Genomic DNA, 18,983 nt, shown 5'->3' with positions numbered 1-18,983 from the left:
GCGCATACTTTGAATAAAATATTTGTTATCATTCTCTTGAAATAAATGTGTTTTTTTCTTGAAAAAATACCGGTTTCATATGTATACACCTGGTACACTTAACGTTAAAATAAATCATTTTTAACATGTTTTAGTAATAACTCTTGAATAATTAATTGCTCACAGAAACTTATAAATATCTCTTAAACTTACTCGAATTTTTTTCTGAAATTTTTTAATCTTACAAAATTGACAAATTTTGCTTAAAAATCTTTTATAATCTTATTCGAAACTTGAGGAAATCATTTGAAATATTTTGAAATAATTTTCAATTTGTTCTTAAGAAAAATTTTGGATGCGCTGACACCTATAAAAATTCTTCCAATCTTTCACATTCTTTTTCGGCATATTCTGAAATTTTCAAAATTTATAATTAATCCTTTAAAATAAAACCTAAATCATTAAAAATGTTCCCAGAAATCTGATTCATGATATCGGCAATTTTTGTTTCTCTGTTATCATTAATGTTTAGACAGCTTGAGAAATCAATTTTACCATGAACTAAAATGACTCATTTTGAAATTTTTATAAACAAAATTTAAGGGTCTTATTTTAATTTCCGGACATTTCACGATAAGAAGACATCCTGTTATTAATTAGGAAGATATTCAAAGTTAAACTATTTTCCCAGCATGAAACTTAAATAAAATATTTGTATTATTAATAAAAGGTTTGATATTTATTTAAATATTGTTCACTTCTAAACTTTTTTTAAATTGAACACTTTCAATTTAATATTTCTTACTCTTCAATGTAATTAAATCCAATTACTGATTTGAAAACTCATTCAATTTGAAATATATCGAAAATTATTTCTTTAGTCCTTTAGAATAGTATGATAGAAATATGAATTTGTTAATTTATTAACAAAATAAACAGACCAATTCTGATAGATTTTTCTTCAAAAAGTCGTGAATGTACAATTCAAGGTCTCAGATGGAAATAAAGAATAGATGACTTGAAAGTATTTTTAAATCAATTTTTGCAAGCTATTGGGATAATTAACCGATATGTATTCCTGTATTCCATATGGACGATATAAAACCAATCAGAGAAAAAGTTGGAAAAATGTTTAAAGGGAATGTTAAGAAATATTGGCATTAGCGTGCAATTACGAAAAATAGTGGAATCAGTGGTATTTTCTTAAAAATAGTATATTACAAGGTTTTATTTAAAAAAATTTAGCATGATAGATTAATTAAATAATATTATAAACATAATTAATAATTTCTTGAATTTGTCTCTAAAGTCCATTAATTTGAATAATAATTCAAACACATTTGTATTTTATCTACTTATACTTAAAGTGCAGTGCATATTTATTTTAATTAATGTGGTTTTTGTATTAAATTACATACTAATCCCTCAAAATTTCTAACTTTTCAAGTAGAAATTTTGATTTTCAAGAAGATACATTTTTAATCAAATAGTTGAATTTTCAACAGAAAAAGATGAATTTTTAAATAAAAGATTTTTTAACTAAAAAATATTAATTTTCAATAAAAAATTGGAATAGTTACATTTTCAGTTAAAAAAATTATTTTTGCACAAAAAAACAGATTTTTAAAACAAGTTTAATTTAACTTTTACTATGTAGTTCTTTTCCAAAGAAAAAGATGAATTAATTAATAAAATGATCAATATTTAATTCAATACTTGAACTTTTTAAGCAACAAATGAATTATCAAACTACACGATTAATTTTCAAACAAGATTAATTTTCAACAAAAAATTTGAATTTTCAACGAAACTAATGAATTTCCAAATATAATTATTAATCTTGAATTTTGAACTTATTAGTCTTGTTTTCAACCAAAAATATTAACTTTCTACGACAAAGGTGATTTTTCAACATAATACATGAATGAAGCCAAATTTTATAGAAAATTCATTAATTTTAAATTAAAAACATAAATTGTCAAACAACAATTGAATAGCTAAATTTTCAGTTGAAAAATTCATTTTAAACTAAAATGATGAATCTTCAACAGGAATAGTTGAATTCGAAACCAAAAATATGAATTTTTAATTAAAATGATGTGTCTATGTAGAATTATTAAATTTCCACCAAAAAAATTAATTTTCAACAAAATATTGTATATTTATATTTTCATCAAAAGAATTTTTAAAAATTCAACAAATTAGCGCATTTTTCAACCCAGGAGATGAATTTTCAAATAAAGTGATGAATCCTTAACAACAAATTAATTTTTAACAAAAGAGTTAGTCTCAACCAAGTAATTAAATCTACATTAAAAAAAGACGAATTCGGAAATATAAATATTATAGTTGATATTTCAACCAAAGATTTTAATTTTTAATAAGAAATAATGGAATTTAACTAAAAAGAACGAATTTTCAACCAAGGACAAAATAACTGAATTTTCACTTTAAAAAATTGATAAAAAAAAATTGTAATCCAAATAGTTCAAACAATAATATAAAGCTAGTTTTACAAATGAAGAATTATTGTTTTTCAATTTAATATTGCAATTAAAGAACAAAATAAGTACGCTCTCAAACAAATTCGCTGACATTACCAGGTTTTTCCAGGTATATAAAAATGTATATTGTTATTGTGATCTTAATTTAAAATTCACCTACGTTTAATGATTTGAGCAGACCCGGATACCCACAACCTTCAGTAAAAAGTTTACACCGTTTGTTCGCCTCACTTGCATAATCCAAAACCCTGGAGATGCTGAGAGAAAGAGAATTGATTGTTTCACTCAAATCATCGTGAATACAATCCAAGGAATTGAGTTGTTGACCCAGCTGAGCAGTTTCGTAGATACTGTATTTTGTGACATAGGGAACATACGGAATATAAATCGCTTGAGCCAGATGCAAAATTTTCGGCTCTGGTACCTTATTCTGTGAGGTGTCTATCGCCCCGTACAAGTTCACAGTAAAATGTCTCGTGATTTGTTTAAGCTCCATTAACAAATTCAACTGCATTGCATTTGTGTGCTGTTTCAAAGCTGCCTCGATACACTCCAACACTCCTGGATCCAAGTTACGTAACAAGTCCGTGTAAACCTCCACTAGAGTTTCTACCGAGAAGTTTACGAAAACTTGAGTACACCATTTCACCTGGAAATAAAAATGTCAAGATAATAAGATTTCTTAAATGTCCAAGAATTTATGTTGACCATTTATAGACCATTTAAGAGAATTTGCAGCATTTATTGTTGAAAGAAATATATATTATAATTAATACATATATTTATATAAAAAAATTCTAAGAGTGAAACAAACATATAATTTTTTAAATTACAGAGTTGCTAATGGTAAGGTTGCTAATAGTTAGGGAATTTTTCATGAAATAAACTTAGGGTAACCAGAATTTTTTTAATTTTCTTATCCTGCATTCTCCAGGGTCTGCCGGTTGAATATTCGTGATTTCTCTCGGGTTATACAAAAATTAGCTCTCTTTGCACAACCGCCAGGTTTTTCAGATATATTATCAATTGCGAAAATCGATAAATATCAGCAAACTTTTTTGCAAAAAATTAATTGACTTTAAATCAAATAATAAGTAGGATAAGACATTTTTGTATCTAATAAAAGAAAATACAGAGATGCGTTTTTATTGCACACTAGCGGTAAATGCCCGCCCTGTATTTCTATTTGCTTACATGAAAATATGTAAATTTTAAAATCCATTATTAAAAAAAAATTTTAATATAAAGTTTTAAACATTAAAAAAATAATAATAATATCGAATTGCAAGTGTCTGAAATTTCAACAAAAAAATATATATACACAAACGATTAAGAATAAGACAATGTCGAAACGTTTAAAATAGAATATTTTTAGATTCGAATTTTGGAAATTGGGTCAGTTAAAATACAGATGAATTGAAATTGTATTCTTTACTGTTAAAAGTGTTTAAAATTATATAATCAAAGATTGAAAACTTTTCAATTTGAATGATTTTTAATTCAAAACGCTTAAAATTTGACAATTTAATATTGAAAACTAAATTAAATCGTTCAGTGAAAGCTTCTGAATTTTTTAGAATTTTAAATTGTTATCATATAATAAAATTATAAGTTAACATGAAAGCTGATAGATACATCTTTCTAAAATGAAAAAATGGATTGAATTATTCTAAAAAAAAACTTTCAAAAGAGTAATTTCAAATTGGAACCGTTAAAAATTAAAAAATTTCTACTCCGGAACGCTAAAACTTAACGAATGCAAACTTCATTTAAAACTGAAAAAAATGTTAGTCACCTAAAATTGTGATATTAAAACTCTTTTATATCAAACTCTTTGAAATTTCAATTATTTTAAGTACATTAAAATGGCTTAAGAATTAATAATTTTTAAATTGCTAATTATAATTTCCGAAATTCAATTAATTGAATTTGAATTGCAAAATTAAAACCTATGAAAGGGAAAAATTAAAAATGTAGCGTTTATCATAAAAATTGAGAGCTTTAAAATTGTAACCATTTAAAATTACCGAAATTATCCATTTACTGATGTATTTATTTCAGGTACTAAAAATCGGACAATTTGAAAATCTTACATAGAAAATTAAAAATGAAAATAAAGAATACAAAACAATATTACTATAATAAGATTTCATTTTTTGAAATTGTACAATTTTAAGCATTTCGATTCAAAATTGCTTCATATTTACATCTAAGATGATTAAATTCAAAACTATTAAGGCTGTTAATTTGAAATTTTGAAACATTTAATAGCGAATTCGTCCGGACATGTTGATTATTGGAATTTGAAACTGCAATATAGTGAAATTAAAAACTAGAAGCCTGCAAAAATTAATCTAAAAATTAATTTAGGAAAAAACTTTAGTTACAAGGCCTCAAAGATTAAATTGTTCATGTAGTATCAAGTGATATTTAAAACGACTGGATAGATTTTTTTGCTAAAATATGTGATTCTGTCAAATCAAATATCACTGTCATTTTCACCATTCCAAATTGCAGAATTTTAAATACTGCGAGAAACATTGGTTCATGATTGATCATTTTAATTGAAAACTTTTTTTTTAAATTGAAATATTTAGTTGAAAGTTATGCTTTCAAGTTAAAAATTAATTTTTGTAACTGAAAATTCTACTCTTACATGTTTAAATCCAAATTTATCTTCTTGATCCAAAAGTTCAAATATTTGGTTTAAAATTCCTGTATTTTATTGCAATTTGAATTTAATGGGGGAATATGTAATCTTCTTGGCAAATAATAAATCTTTTTGGTTAAAAATTCATTTACAAGATCGAAATGTTTGGATAAAAATGAATGTACTTTGTTAAAAATTCATCTATTTTGTTAGAAAATTAATTTTATTGGTTGAAAATTAGTTTTTTCTTACTTAGAATGCATTTTGTAAACTAAAAATTAAACTGTTCGATTTTTTGTCGAAAATTTATGTTTTACGATAGAAAGTTAATCTTCTTGGATGAAAATTATACTATTTCGTTGAAAATTTACTTTAATTTAATTGAAAATAATTTTTTACTGGAAATTTAAAAACTCTATTTTTAGATGAAAAGTAAACTATTTCTTAAAAATCCGCCTTTTTTAGGGAGAAGAGTACTCTCGTTAGTTGAAACTTCATATTTCTGATTATATATTCATTTCTTTGATTTCAAATTTTAACATTTTGTTGGAAACTCGTTTCTTTTTTGGCTTAAAATTTATTTTTGTAACTGAAAATTTAACTATTTTATTTTTTGTGGAAAATTAAATTTTTTTAGTTAAAGATTCATAATTTTAGATGAAAAGTCACTAACTATTCCATTTTTTATTGAAACTTTACCTTTTTTGATAAAAATGTGATCTTTTTCGTTTGAAAATAATCTGTTTTGTAGAAAATTTAACTATTCTATTTTTTGTTAAGAATTCATTTCTTTTTCTGAAAAAAATTATTTAGTGGAAAATTAGTTTTTTTATTGGTAGAAAATTCATCTTTTGGGTTGAAAATTCCACAATTTGATAAAAAATTCAAATTGTTTGTTGAAAATTCATCATTGTGGATTTACAATTTAATTATTTTGTTTAGAATGTATTATTTTTTGTTCGAAAATGTATTGTTTAACTGAAGATTTAATTCTTCTATTTTTTATGAAAAAATCATGTTTTGTTGAAAACTATTTTTTGTTGGTTAAACATTGATTTTTATAACATTTTAACTATTACAATTTTGGTTGAAAATTGAGTTTGTTTATATAAAAATTCATGTCCTTTGTTAAAAATGAATCTTTTTGAGCAGAAAATTAATCTTTTGGGTTAAAATTCATAATTTTAGTTAAAAATTAATTTATGTGCTTAAAAAATAAAAAAAAAATTTTTGTACTTGAAGACACAAATAAAAAGTGTTTAAAAATATATTTAGAAGTAAACATGTGGTTTTCCATTACTTTGGCTTATGTGATCAGTTCAATTTAGCTCCCCTTCCAATTTGAAGCGATAAATTTTCACTCGACATTTAAATAATGTAATTATTAATAATAAAGATAGAAAATACGCTTTTTAAATCCGAATTCACTTAAACTCTTTATAACACTAAAGATTAGCCAATCATTTTAATTTTGATCAAGAAAATTATTGAAAAAATTAAAAAGCGAACCTGATCTTGCCATACTGATAATAACTTGTCATAAAACGTGTGAAGCCAGTATGTAACATTCTCATCTTGAGCAAGCTCTATTGTCCGCCTCCATTCCTGGCTCAAAGAAACTTTCAAACAATTTTGGTAATATTTTAGCAGTTGTGGTAGACGGTCGATTTGGTTGAAGATGTTGACATAAATTTTCGATTGTTCTAAATAATAAAAATACTTTAGAATTTCCTGAAACTAGAGTGTTTCATTAACATATTTGACATGAATTACCTGCATTTGTAGCAGTGAAAGCTTGAACTAAACGTGGACTAGCCATGGCCTCAAGTCTATTTTTCAAACCTTCTAATTGCAATTTTTTATCTTCGTAATCAACTACATTTGCCAACATCGTTAATGACTTTTGCATACTGAACAACTTGCTAGCGATATTTTCAATATCGCCAGATTCGAATACCTAAAATGGAAAAAAGGGCAATCAACTTTAGGTTAAATTAATGGTAAAATATGAATAATTTATGCTGACCTCTTCTACATCATTTGCTAATATTGTCCAATTATCTGCCTCGTGCAAACCTTGTTTAGCAGTTTGTAAATCTGTCTTGATCCTGTCAATCCTCTCCAAAACGGCAATTGAAGAAGCTGTGTCTTTTTCCACCTAGTTTTTAAAAATTACGCATGCATTTAGTAATTATTTTTTAATCAGAGCTAAATTCACTGTCTAAGGGTACGTACATTCGCGATTTCCCGTTTCACAACTACCATTTTATCCTGTAAAGACAAAGCTTCTTGCTGTAAAAGCTGAGTATCTCTAAGAACTCTCGGTAAGCTGGATAAAACTGATTGACTTGTTTCTTCAAGAGCTCCATTTACTTGCTGCACGTATAACTGTAGTTTCATTACCATTGACGAGACAAAAGCCTATGAAGATAATTCAGTTTTAATTTCGGGGTAGTTATTTTCAAATAGAAATTAGTTACAGTTAGAATTGCTGTAGTCATAGTTAATTTTACACTTTTACATCTAAACTCCATTATTCAAATAATTCTAAATTTTAGGGTTTCGAAAAACAAAACCAAAAATACCTGTCCTTAAAACTCCAAACTAATAGAACTAGGGTCGCCGACAGACTTCATTTTCAAAATACTCTGATTATTGCATGACTCATTTTTTTATTTTCCTGACCATTATTATTTAAAGACCAAAATTTGAATCTTGTAGCATTTTCGATATAGAATCTTTTATAAAAGGAATACGAAAATTTTGAAACTCAATTTATAAATTTTTAATTTATTATTCCTAATGTACTTCAAAAAAGTGACCTATTTAAACCATCAAAATTGCCCAAAAGTGACTAATTTCTAACACAAAAAGTGGATAGTGTGAATTGAAAATATGAGTAATGTTCTTTTGAGATCCAATTAATTCAAAAGAAAAAGTATTTTAAAAATTTATTGCTACCAGTAAAATTGGAGTCAATTTAGAAGAATTTAAGTGAATTAAAGGAGTTCAAGAAAATAAAAAATAATTCAGGGCACACTAATAAGAATGAATAAAATCCCCTAAAATTCTATGAAATCTGATATCTCCTGAAATCCTATAAAATTTATTTAAATACCTTAAGAGCTTGTAAAATCCATTAAAATCACTCAAATCCCCAGAACTCTTATAAAAACCCTTGGAATCTTTTTAAATATTTGAAAACCTTGTTGGTCCTGTAAAATCGTCCCATATCTTTTTTGGTATCTACCAAAATGATTAAAAGCCTTGAAAATCCTTTATAATTTTTAAAAGTATTTTGACAATTCCTTAATATATTTTTAAACGCCCTCAAATATTTCAAATTCGGGGTGTCCACAAAACTCTGAAAAAAATACGCTAAAAATTACAGGTAAGATTTTTTATAGTACGGAGCTTTTCAAGTCTTTCGCTTTCTTTAACAACCAACTCAAAGCATGCATACAATATCGCAAGTTTGTCATAAAAAATTTTTTTGCAGTCTTTTTAAATATCTAATTTTACCAAACTAGTACTATTATGACGTATAATTAAAAAAAATTTCATTTGAGAAAGTAACTTTATCAAAGGAAAAGTTCTTTAATTTGTACCAGAAGTTCACGAATTTGAGTATTGATTAAAACAAATTTTCATTTTCTCTTCCTGTACTCCAAATTTAGATAAATTTGCAGTTAAAAAGTTAATTATTAATCAAGATAAAAAAGAAATTTTCGAAAAAATAGTTAAATTTTCAACGAACATGCTGAATCTTCAACACAAATAGTCACATTTTAAACAAAATACATTAATTTTCATCCAAAGAAGATAATTTTCGACAAAAAAATGAATAGATAAATTTTCAGTTAAAAAAAATTGTGAACAACAAAAAAATTTTCAACAGAATAGTTAAAATTTCAAACTGAAATAATTAAATTTCCGATACCAACACTGATTTTCAACCCAAAAAAGGGATTATCCAAAAAATAGAAGAATTTTCAACCAATGAGAAAAATTTCCAATTTGTTTGGGTTTTCAAAAATGTAATAGTTGATATTTAAACCAAAAGATTGTAATTTTAAATAAAAAACAGTTGAATTCAACCAAAAATACGAATTTTCAACTAAGATTTGCCAGCCAAGTAAGAGAAAAAATTGTAATCAAACTGTTGAATTTCATAAAGGACGAATTTTCAAACATTTGAATTTTTCCACGAAAAAAAAATCAGCTTTTAACCGGAAATTGAATACTTAAATTTTGAGTTCAAAAAATTATTTAGTAAGCAAGATAAAAATGAATGTTCAACAAAATGGTTAGATTTTCAACAGAAATTGTGAATTTTCAACTAAAGAAGGTACATTTTCAACCAAAAATTCAATAGTTAAATTTTCGGTTTAAAAAAAAAAATTTAACATAAAAAATTCCGACCAAAGAGATGAATTTTCAATAAAAATGATGACCCTTTAATCAAGAAAATGAATTTGTAACAAAGTAGTTATTTAAACTAATTAATTGAATTCTCAACCATAAAAGATAAATTCCTAACGAAAAATGCAGTTGACATTTCAACCAAAAAATATCATTTTAAATAAAAAAGCATTCGAATTTTCAAAAAAAAAAAGAATTTTCAACTAAGAAAGATTTGTAAGGCAATAAAGAGATTAAATGTCAATAAAACTATTGAATTTTTAAGCAAAACAATTAATTTTTAACAAATTACAGAAATTTTCAAGTAAACATTTGAGTTTTCAATTATAAATATAAATTTTCAAACCAAAAATACAATAGTTAAATTCACAGTTTAAAAAATTAATTTTCATATCAAAAAAGATGAATTTCCATTTTAGAAAACTCAATTTTCAATGAAAGAGATGAATTTGCAACTAAAATTATGAATCTCCAACCAAAAAAGGCGACTTTCCAACAAAACAGTTGAATCCTCAACCCTAACAGATTAACTTTTAACCAAACCGTTGCGTTTTTAACCAAAAAGATTAAATTTCTACTAAAACAGATGAATTTTCAAACTAAAAACGAATATTAAAAAAAAAAAAGATTAATTGTCTACCAAGAAAAATATGTCATACATGAAAGAGAACAAATGTAAACCATATAGTTGAATTTTCAACCATAAAAAGAATTTTCTACAAAACAGTTGAATTTTCAAACCAAAACTTTAAGTTTTTAACAAAAATGTTCATTGTTAAACAAATATTTGAATTAACTACCAAAATAGTTAAATTTCGAAACAAATTGTTGCATTTGCAAATAAAAAGGTGAATTTTCTTCAAAACAGTTGCATTTTCGACCTGAAAATATGAATTTTCAACAACAAATTTAATTTTTAACCAAATAAATGAATTTCTATCAAAATAGTTGAATTATCAATGCAAAAACACGAGTTTTCAACCAAAAAATTAAAGTAAATTCTCGAAAAAATTCCATGCCATTAAAAAAATCTCTGACATTTCCACGTTTTTCTAGGAACATATAAATTCCTAAATTCTTTAAAATTAAATCGATGTTTGAGAAATATCCCAAAATCCTTTTAAATTCTTCACATTATTTTAATCGATTACAAATTCTTTAGAACCGTTTAAAGCACCCAAAAATATTTTTAATTCTTTAAAATTCATTAAGTTGCTGAAATCAATTGAAATGGTTTGGGAATCTGACCGATGCCCTAAAATATTTTAAACACTTTGAAATCCCTTGAAACTTTGATAACATTTTGAAAATTCCTTTGATGTTTTAAAAATATTTTAAAAACCTTGTAAACCCCTTAAAATTATTTAAATCTACTGAAAATTATTCGGAATCTTTCAAATATCCGAACACTTTTTAAATTCTTCTAAATCCCCTTAAGTTACTAAAATCCTCTGAAAACACCTTGGAATTTTTTTAAATGACCTTAAATAGTTCAAATAGTTTTAAATCTTTTGAAATTCCTTACATTTGTTTAAAGATCTTGAAAATTACTTGGAATTTGTGTAATAGTCTAAAATCTTTCAAATCCCTTAGAATCACGTGAAACTATTGAAATATACTAAAAAAAACATAAGATATTGCACATCCTGCCAAATCTTTCGAAATCCTTTGAAAAACAGAAAAGCGTTTAAGATTCCTTGTAATTTTTAAAAATACCCTTAAACTTTTAAATTATTTAAAATCCCTTGAAACAATTGAAAATCTTTGAAATCCATCAATTCCTGTGATTAAATTCTTTGTAGTTCATTAAAATATTATGAAATCTCATGATACCATCTTAAACACTGGAAATTTTATTGAAATGCCTTAAGAGCTTTTTAGATCCCTTAAAATCGTTCCATATGTTCTTAAATTCTCGTGAATTCTTTAAAAGATTTATTTTAAATACATTGAAAATTTTTTATTGTGTTGAAAATATCTTGGAATCTTTCAAAATAATCTAAAATATTAAAAATGGTTTGAAATTCCTTGAATCTTTTAAAGCTCCTGAAAATTCCTTCGAAAATATTTCTAAAGAATTAAAAAAAATTCAAAAATAGATATAGACCGGGATTCAAAGAGTTGTCAGCCCATGGCTTCATTTATTGCAAGAAAAGTGACTAAAGCTGTTTTATCATTTTATTAAAATGATTTTCCCTGAACAAAAAAAATTCCTTTACTTTCTCCTGATCTGCGAACAATCTGTCGAAATAGAACTGAATTTTTAAAATGTATTTTCTATTTAATAAATTGGCTGCATTCCAATATCCAATATCTTGAAAAATGTAAATGTTCAATAGATACTTCTAAAATTTTAATTGGGACATTAAGTTGCTGAATTGAATAAGACTAAGGGATGATTTTTTATAAAAAAGCGAGGGATGCCATTGACCGTCTTCAAGTTTAATGCAAATGGGTGTGCAGCCTTTGTTCCACGAGCGCCGTTGAATCCGTTTAATCCAAAATTAATACATATGCATATGGAATAAAAGCTAATATTTATTTGTATTGATAAATAAGAAAGTGTCAATTTACCTCTTTATTTTCTTGCGCTTCCGCGGATTTGAAAGTTGTATTAATCCAGTCCTTGACATCGAAACTTTCTTCGGAAAACGCGGATACATCCTGAAAACATCTTTTGAGGTTAGAAGCATGTTAAACTTGGAACGCATTTTTGTGCACATTACTTCGGATTTTCGATCCGGTTCATCCGGGTATCAATTATTGTTAACTTCTAGTTATTACTAAGTTTATCCTGCACACCTTAAATATCGATTATTGTTATGTTGTGTTTCCTATAAACAAGGTTAGAAAATTGTATATGAAAGTTGTAATTTTAATTAAAAATCCCTTACCATAATAACTAGACAAAAACGATGCCTCTTTTCGTAAACCTTTCACGCTAAAATAAACCAACAGTCAGCGAAATCCACGTCAACAAGGTCAGACTTTGTTTTTCCTTATTATTATACATTTGTGGTTAAGCCTTTTTTAACGGTTTCAGGATCTTCCACAAGTTAGGCCAAAACAATTACTGAAGACAACGGAGGAACTCAATTTTTAACACTATTCAATATTTAACACTCTCTAAAAATAGAAATCTACATTCCAAACAATTTTGTAGAAAAAATTGCTTTCAAGATGCAACGTATCTTTCCGCTGACTTATAACGTTAGGTTAGGTTCGCGGCCCGATACGAAAGAGTGACAAGCAAGAGAAGAACCTTTTCATGGATGCAATACTTATGAAATCGAAAAGTGTAAATCTATAAAAGTAAATTACAAAAGGAGATTTAAATAAGTATCGTTCATTAACTAATAATCGGAAAATTCAAAAAGTAAACAAAAGGTTAATAAACAGTTCAGAAAGTGGTTTAAAAAGTGTGAAAGTACTATATTTTTTCTCTGAACTTAAGAATTAAGCGTATCAGTGAACTTTCAGAGTTTTTTTGTACTACATATTATTTATCATCAGTGGGACGAAAAAGGAAAAAGAATATCGAAAGGGCGAAGTGCAAGCTGCATCAAGTGCATTATCGTTCATTTCCGGGCGAAGACCACGCCCCCCAAAGTTGCCTTTGCGCATTGCGTTTTGCGCAACTTGTTGGAATTTTGCCCCGAATTTCCTCACCCGTCCCGCTAGCCCCGGGTTTGACGGTGTTCCAAAATAAGGAAAAGCAGCCAGTTTACCAGGCCTTGGTGAAGTAAAGATCGTTTTTTCCTCGAAAATATTTTCCTTCAGCGAAGGCACAGTCAGTGCGCGCGGAAAGTTTTCCAGTGTTCTTTAGTTCGCACGTGTTTAACGAAATTCGAAAATCCGTTCGGGCAACACTCTATTGCATATATCTACGCAACTATCGACCAGCCTAATTAGCGGTTTTGAGGTTAGTCGGTTCACTTCGCTGTAACTTCATTGCGCGAAAAGTTTCCAAACGATTTATCAAAATCGTGGTCTAAAAAAATACGAATCTGTGAAGAAAAGTGGCAACTGGGCAGTGTTGCCAGGCAATTTTTTAGTTTCAACCTCGAATCAGTACGGAGTTCTCCAAAAAATTCGGGAACCATTTTGAAAAAATTAATAATTTATAGTGAAACATAAATGCTTATATTATATCAAAACATTTTAATATGTATTTTTAATATATTTTTTCCCCTGAAACTGCTGTGTAAATATATAATTATTTATCTGCCAATTTATTTTTTCATTTATTCTAACATTATTTCGCAGTTAGCTTATAGTGGCGCGAAATTCAAATAGATTTTTTTTTTATATTTTTGCAAAATTAATTGATAAAATTTAATTATTAGTTTTAAAAAGTTTATTAATACTGTAAAAATCCTGATTCGCTTTTAAGATAATAAAAAATAATATTTTCACTCAATATGTTATTTGAGGGGATTTCAGAGCAGCCACATAATTATTTTTAAACTTAGATAACTTGTTAGTGATAAGAAAAGATATGGCATCTATCATTTCAAAATTTCAAGAAATTCAATCCCACAAAAGCCTTATATTTTATTTGCATTTCAAACAATTTTACTTTAAAATGATTCGATTTTATAGGCATCCAAATGGACATTTTTCGATGTCAAATATTAAAATTTTATAATTGTTTCAATTCTGGATGCTTTCATTTTTAATTATTTCAGTTTGGATATTTTAAACTTAAACTTCATAAATTTGTTTCTGCCTGTCAAAAAGAAATCCTGAATCTAGGGTGAAAACGCCTAATCTGGCATAGAGATGGGTACTGACCGTAAAACAATTTTTTTATCCATTAAGATTGCACCATACTTCACATTATTCTTCCAGGGATCACAGTCCTTATTTTTCTCAAAATCCTCTATAACCTCTATATTTAAGAATTGCTGCCATTTTTCCATTTATTTTAAAGCTGCAATTGATTTCTCAATTAAAAACCTATGCTATTTAAAAATTCGTGCCACGATCTATAATTTTGCAACCACAAAAATAACTACTTTCTTAGTTCTGGATGATTCTATAAATTAAAAGATATTTTTTGGGGTATGAAATACTCCAGTATAAAAAAAAATTGCTCGTCAACATTAAAGTCAAGCGCAATGATCATAAAGTTGAAAAAATCAATTCTTTTCATTTTTAAGCTAAATTTCAAAATTTGAAGATCTATTATGAAGATCCCACCTTTTCTATTATATAAATTTTGTTATAATCGTCCGTTTTAGAGAAAGACTAAAAAAAAAATAAAAAAATTTATCGAATTTCAAGTTTCACATATTTCTTTAAGGGGAGTGGCTACATGTACCGAAATTTCTTTACAAATATGGGTGTACCTACACAAAAATCCGGCTATTCGTACCGAAATTTCGGTTTATAACTATATTTTTATATTCTATAATTTGTTAAGTCTTCTTATCTATATAATAATAAAGAAATACGTGGCACTCGAAATTGGAATAATTTTCTAATTTGATATTTCACCAATTCAGGTTTCAATGAAAATATATTTATATTTATTATATTTTCGAAAAAATATTTGATACAAAGAATCCAGCGACGCATTTGTTCTCCTAATAAAAAAATGATAATAATAGAGCCATGAAAATGTTACGTGATTGAATGAACATTGATACTTTTTTATTTTTGATGCATTATTCTAGTACTTTCAAAAGAAAAAAAAGTTGCCCTATTTTTCCTACAATTAAACTGCTGAACCACTGTGATCCCTGTACTTCGTAAATATTATGCTTGATTAAACAATAAAGAATAAATTTGTGTAGTGATTTGCGCATGATTGTGTTTTGTGCTATCTTTGTTTTTGGTGCATGTGATAGAAACTCACTGTTTGGCGGTGTTTTTTAACCCTTTGCGTTCATGGTTGAAACTTAGTAAAATTTACTAACTTTTAATCATAATAAAATAATATTTAAACGATTTAATTTTAAAATATTTGATGCGCCTTACTTTTCCTTTATCAAATTTGCAAGACTGTGTTCAACTTAGTTTTAATTTCTTCGCAAACATTATAGAGATCCATTTATTTATTATTTAATAACTAAAAATTACCCTGAGTACCCATCTCTTCCTGGCAACACTGCAACTGGTTTTCTATTTCTGTATCTATAATCTAATAACCGTGATTTCCTAATTGGTGTTTCAACAAAAAGCAACATACGAAGATTACCACATTGGAAGATACATATGATTGGAAGTTGAAAAAAAGGAACGTTGATAAAGAATTAAAAGAACACAGAAACAGAAAAAGAAAAAGAGGTCGTGAATAGTAAAAAATTAGAGTTCGGTGGTAATACGCACACTGCTTGCGTAAGTAAGCCGGTACTGATCAATCAAGCGATCACTTGATCGAACGAGTCGGAACGTGTTATCGCGTTTCTCACATACAGATAATTTTGCCAAGCCCAATTGCCACGGTAACACAGATATGTCATCCACCGTAGTGACCGTTAAAAAAGCCTTATCGCAGCGACGAATTCGTCGTCGCCGATGCAAATTCATAGGAACCTGGCTGTGTCATCGTCAATTTAAACGCTGGTTGACACCGGTACGCGGCGACAATCACAAGGCGTATTGTGCACTCTGCGACAAGATCTTCTCCGTAGCTCACGGAGGCCTGCACGACGTTCGTGCGCATTGGAAAGGTAAAAGACATATCAGCCTCGAGTCGAGTCTCAGCCAATCGCAGCGGGCGCAGCGACTGCAGCGTGCAGCCGGATTGGTCGACAGGAGTCATCTGGTCCCGAGTGCATCATCCTATCGGAATCGGAAGCTGCTGCTCGGGCGCGTCGAGCCCGACGATGTCGAGTTCTGCGAGCAGGTATGCGAAAACTCTTCTCTTCTTACGACCATGCAGCCATTGCATCAACATCGATAACGACAAGAATGCACGTCCACCTTTACGCCACCCCGCTCAACTCTAGCGAGATATACCAAGTAACAAAGAATTGTCTTGGATACTACCCTCCTTCCCTATTCAAGTACATAAATACCTCTTTACCTGATTACCGACTGAGATATCAATACACTAGTCCAGTCGCAAGTTGAAACCCCTGACCTGAGGCTTTCTTAGAATTTAGGACACTAGCAGATCATGCTTGTAGGTGTTAACCCCTTGCTTGTTTATTCACCTCCTTTCACATAATCGGTCAATCACTCCCTCTATGATTTCTACTAATCCAAGCCGAAAGGATCCAGGGTCATTCAATGTTTCGATCCAGTGCAATGTTCGGTGTTGAATGTACATATTTTGCTTCAGGCCAACATTGATTTCGCCTTGAGTGCTTCACTCACATAGTTGTTCTGCGTACATAAAGTGATTTATGCAGTAAAGTTGGGTGTTCTGTGAAGGTTGAATAAGAGTTTAATGCTATCTAGATATTTAATTAAATTAAAACTGGATCGACTTTAATGTAAGAGTGGTGGTGACGCAGATTCGAAGGTATTCTAATCCAGGCGCAAGGCGCACCGTGTTGACCTAGGTCAGCGCCGTTACGGGGTGTTACCGGGAAGGCCAGATACGGGGAGTGAGAGAGATGCGAGGTGATGCTTGCTACGCTACGTAGCGGAAATTCTCCCACTTTCAGGCCTAAAATGCTGAAGAAAAGGCATTTCTTATGCCCGGTGCATACAACATTGAGAATGTGGTGTGCATTTTACAAGAAAGAGAGATGTGAATTAACTGTGGGATACGTATACACAATGGCTCAATCGAAAGGTGACGTTGCACAAATTACTGAATTGGAGCAGAAATATTTCATTTTCCATCTAATTGCATTCTCTGCTTTAAAATAAAACGAGTTCTTCAGAATCTTTGGATTGTATAAAATAGATTTTCACTGCTCAATATTAGGAGTGCAGTTGTTTATTTGGATTTTTAATACAAATTTAGACACGATTTGAACATTGGATTTTTCGAAATAATACGATTTTTAATATAAAAGTTTCTCCTTTTTTAAGGATTCATTTTGCTCTCAAAAATTGGAGTAATTTTTCTTTAAAATTTTTTGTCTATTTCGAACAAAACTAATGTTGCCAACGTGTTCAAATTTGCATGGAAAATTGGAATAAGCCACTGTACACTTCTAGTCAATAATCTACTCACTTTAAACATATTTTGGGTCATTTATTTCTTTTCAATATTTTCCGTGAAGGAAATGTTATCAGAGCTTTAATCAGTCACTTTTTAAAATAAAAAGATCACTGTTAACTAAACCAGAGAACCCAAGGATTTCTAAAATTGATTGAATTCCTTTGAATTCTTTTAAATTCACCCTGAATTCTTTGAAATCCGCTGAATTCACTGCCTCTTTTTTTAATTTATAAATTCACCTTGAAATATTCGGCATTTCATTAGACTCTTCATTGCTAATTCTATCTATTATCTGAAGTCTATGGAATTCTCTTGCATGTTTTTATTTAGGCTGATTTTTTCAAATTGATTTAAATTATTTTAAAGTCGCTCAATTCTACTCATTTCACTTATTATTATTTTTTTTTCTTTGTAAACTCTAAATTATTTTTGAATTCACGTTGAACTCTTAGACATTGAATCAAATTCTTTTCACTTGCCTTACATCTTTCTTAATTCAAACAAATGAAATTTCTAAATATTTAAACAAAGTTTTAATTCACTTTTTTTTTAATTGTCTTGAATTTTTATGAATTTCATCAAATTATCCTCATTGTTCTTCAAGTTCTCTATACTAAGTTGAATTTTATTTTATTCATTGGTTTTTTTTTCATTTGCAATTCAAGTAAATTTTGTTGAATTCGCTCTGAATTCTGTTTGCTCCCATTTTAATCATTTAAATTTAATTTTTTTGACGTACAAAATTATTTAAAATTATATTCTTTCAAATTCTAATAAATTTCATCAAAGTCTCTTGAATTCCCTTGCATTATTATAAATTAACTCCAATTTACTGAAATCAGTCAAATATTTTCAATTTATTATTTTTTTTTCTGTAAATCTGTCACTTGAATTTAATTCGAATTGTTCTAGAACTCTTATTCATTTATCCTAAATTCTTTAAAATTTTATCGAATTCTATATTGAATTGAAAAGAACATTAGTCACATTATTAATTCACATTAGTCACTTTTTTCAAGTAAAATTACATGTGGTAGTTTCGGTAATATTAAATTTAATATCGTGTTAATTACATTAAAAGTACGTGTGCAATTTCTGTAACTGTATTATATGCAATATGCATATCTAGCTGCAAACATTAATGTGCAATGTGAGTATTAAATTTAACGTACACACATGGAAAAAAATGCATGTAAACATATTACGAGGGTAGTTCAATAAGTCCTTAGAATGAAGTATAAAAACAATTTTTTTTGGGTAAATTTTTTTTTTTCAACATAATCTCCTTGGAGCTCTATACACT

At 27.9% G+C, this 18,983-nt stretch overlaps 2 protein-coding genes across 5 annotated transcripts in view; one reads left to right on the top strand and one right to left on the bottom strand.

The window, feature by feature from the left end:
* The window catches only part of LOC117174053 (conserved oligomeric Golgi complex subunit 7), a 21,626-nt gene extending 8,721 nt beyond the window's left edge, over positions 1–12,905 (bottom strand). The window contains exons 1-7 of the mRNA XM_033362707.1: positions 12,450–12,905; positions 12,130–12,219; positions 7,369–7,554; positions 7,160–7,291; positions 6,907–7,090; positions 6,643–6,836; positions 2,644–3,132 (exon numbers count right to left, since the gene is read on the bottom strand). Of these exons, the coding sequence (XP_033218598.1) occupies positions 2,644–3,132; positions 6,643–6,836; positions 6,907–7,090; positions 7,160–7,291; positions 7,369–7,554; positions 12,130–12,219; positions 12,450–12,452 (1,278 nt within the window). The 5' untranslated portion in view covers positions 12,453–12,905. The remainder of the gene's footprint in view (positions 1–2,643; positions 3,133–6,642; positions 6,837–6,906; positions 7,091–7,159; positions 7,292–7,368; positions 7,555–12,129; positions 12,220–12,449) is intronic.
* The window catches only part of LOC117174052 (broad-complex core protein isoforms 1/2/3/4/5), a 223,391-nt gene continuing 217,219 nt past the window's right edge, over positions 12,812–18,983 (top strand). Inside the window, exons 1-2 of one of the 4 annotated variants that reach the window (XM_033362705.1) lie at positions 12,812–13,477; positions 15,741–16,408. In XM_033362705.1, the coding sequence (XP_033218596.1) occupies positions 16,016–16,408 (393 nt within the window). In that variant the 5' untranslated portion in view covers positions 12,812–13,477; positions 15,741–16,015. The remainder of the gene's footprint in view (positions 13,478–15,740; positions 16,409–18,983) is intronic. The other 3 variants (XM_033362704.1, XM_033362703.1, XM_033362706.1) reach the window with 3 other exon arrangements.

Source organism: Belonocnema kinseyi, chromosome 6 (genome assembly GCF_010883055.1).
Source record: "Belonocnema kinseyi isolate 2016_QV_RU_SX_M_011 chromosome 6, B_treatae_v1, whole genome shotgun sequence".
Lineage (NCBI taxonomy): Eukaryota > Metazoa > Arthropoda > Insecta > Hymenoptera > Cynipidae > Belonocnema > Belonocnema kinseyi.
Note: the sequence above shows the minus strand (reverse complement) of the source record. Positions and strands in the feature narration are given on the sequence as shown.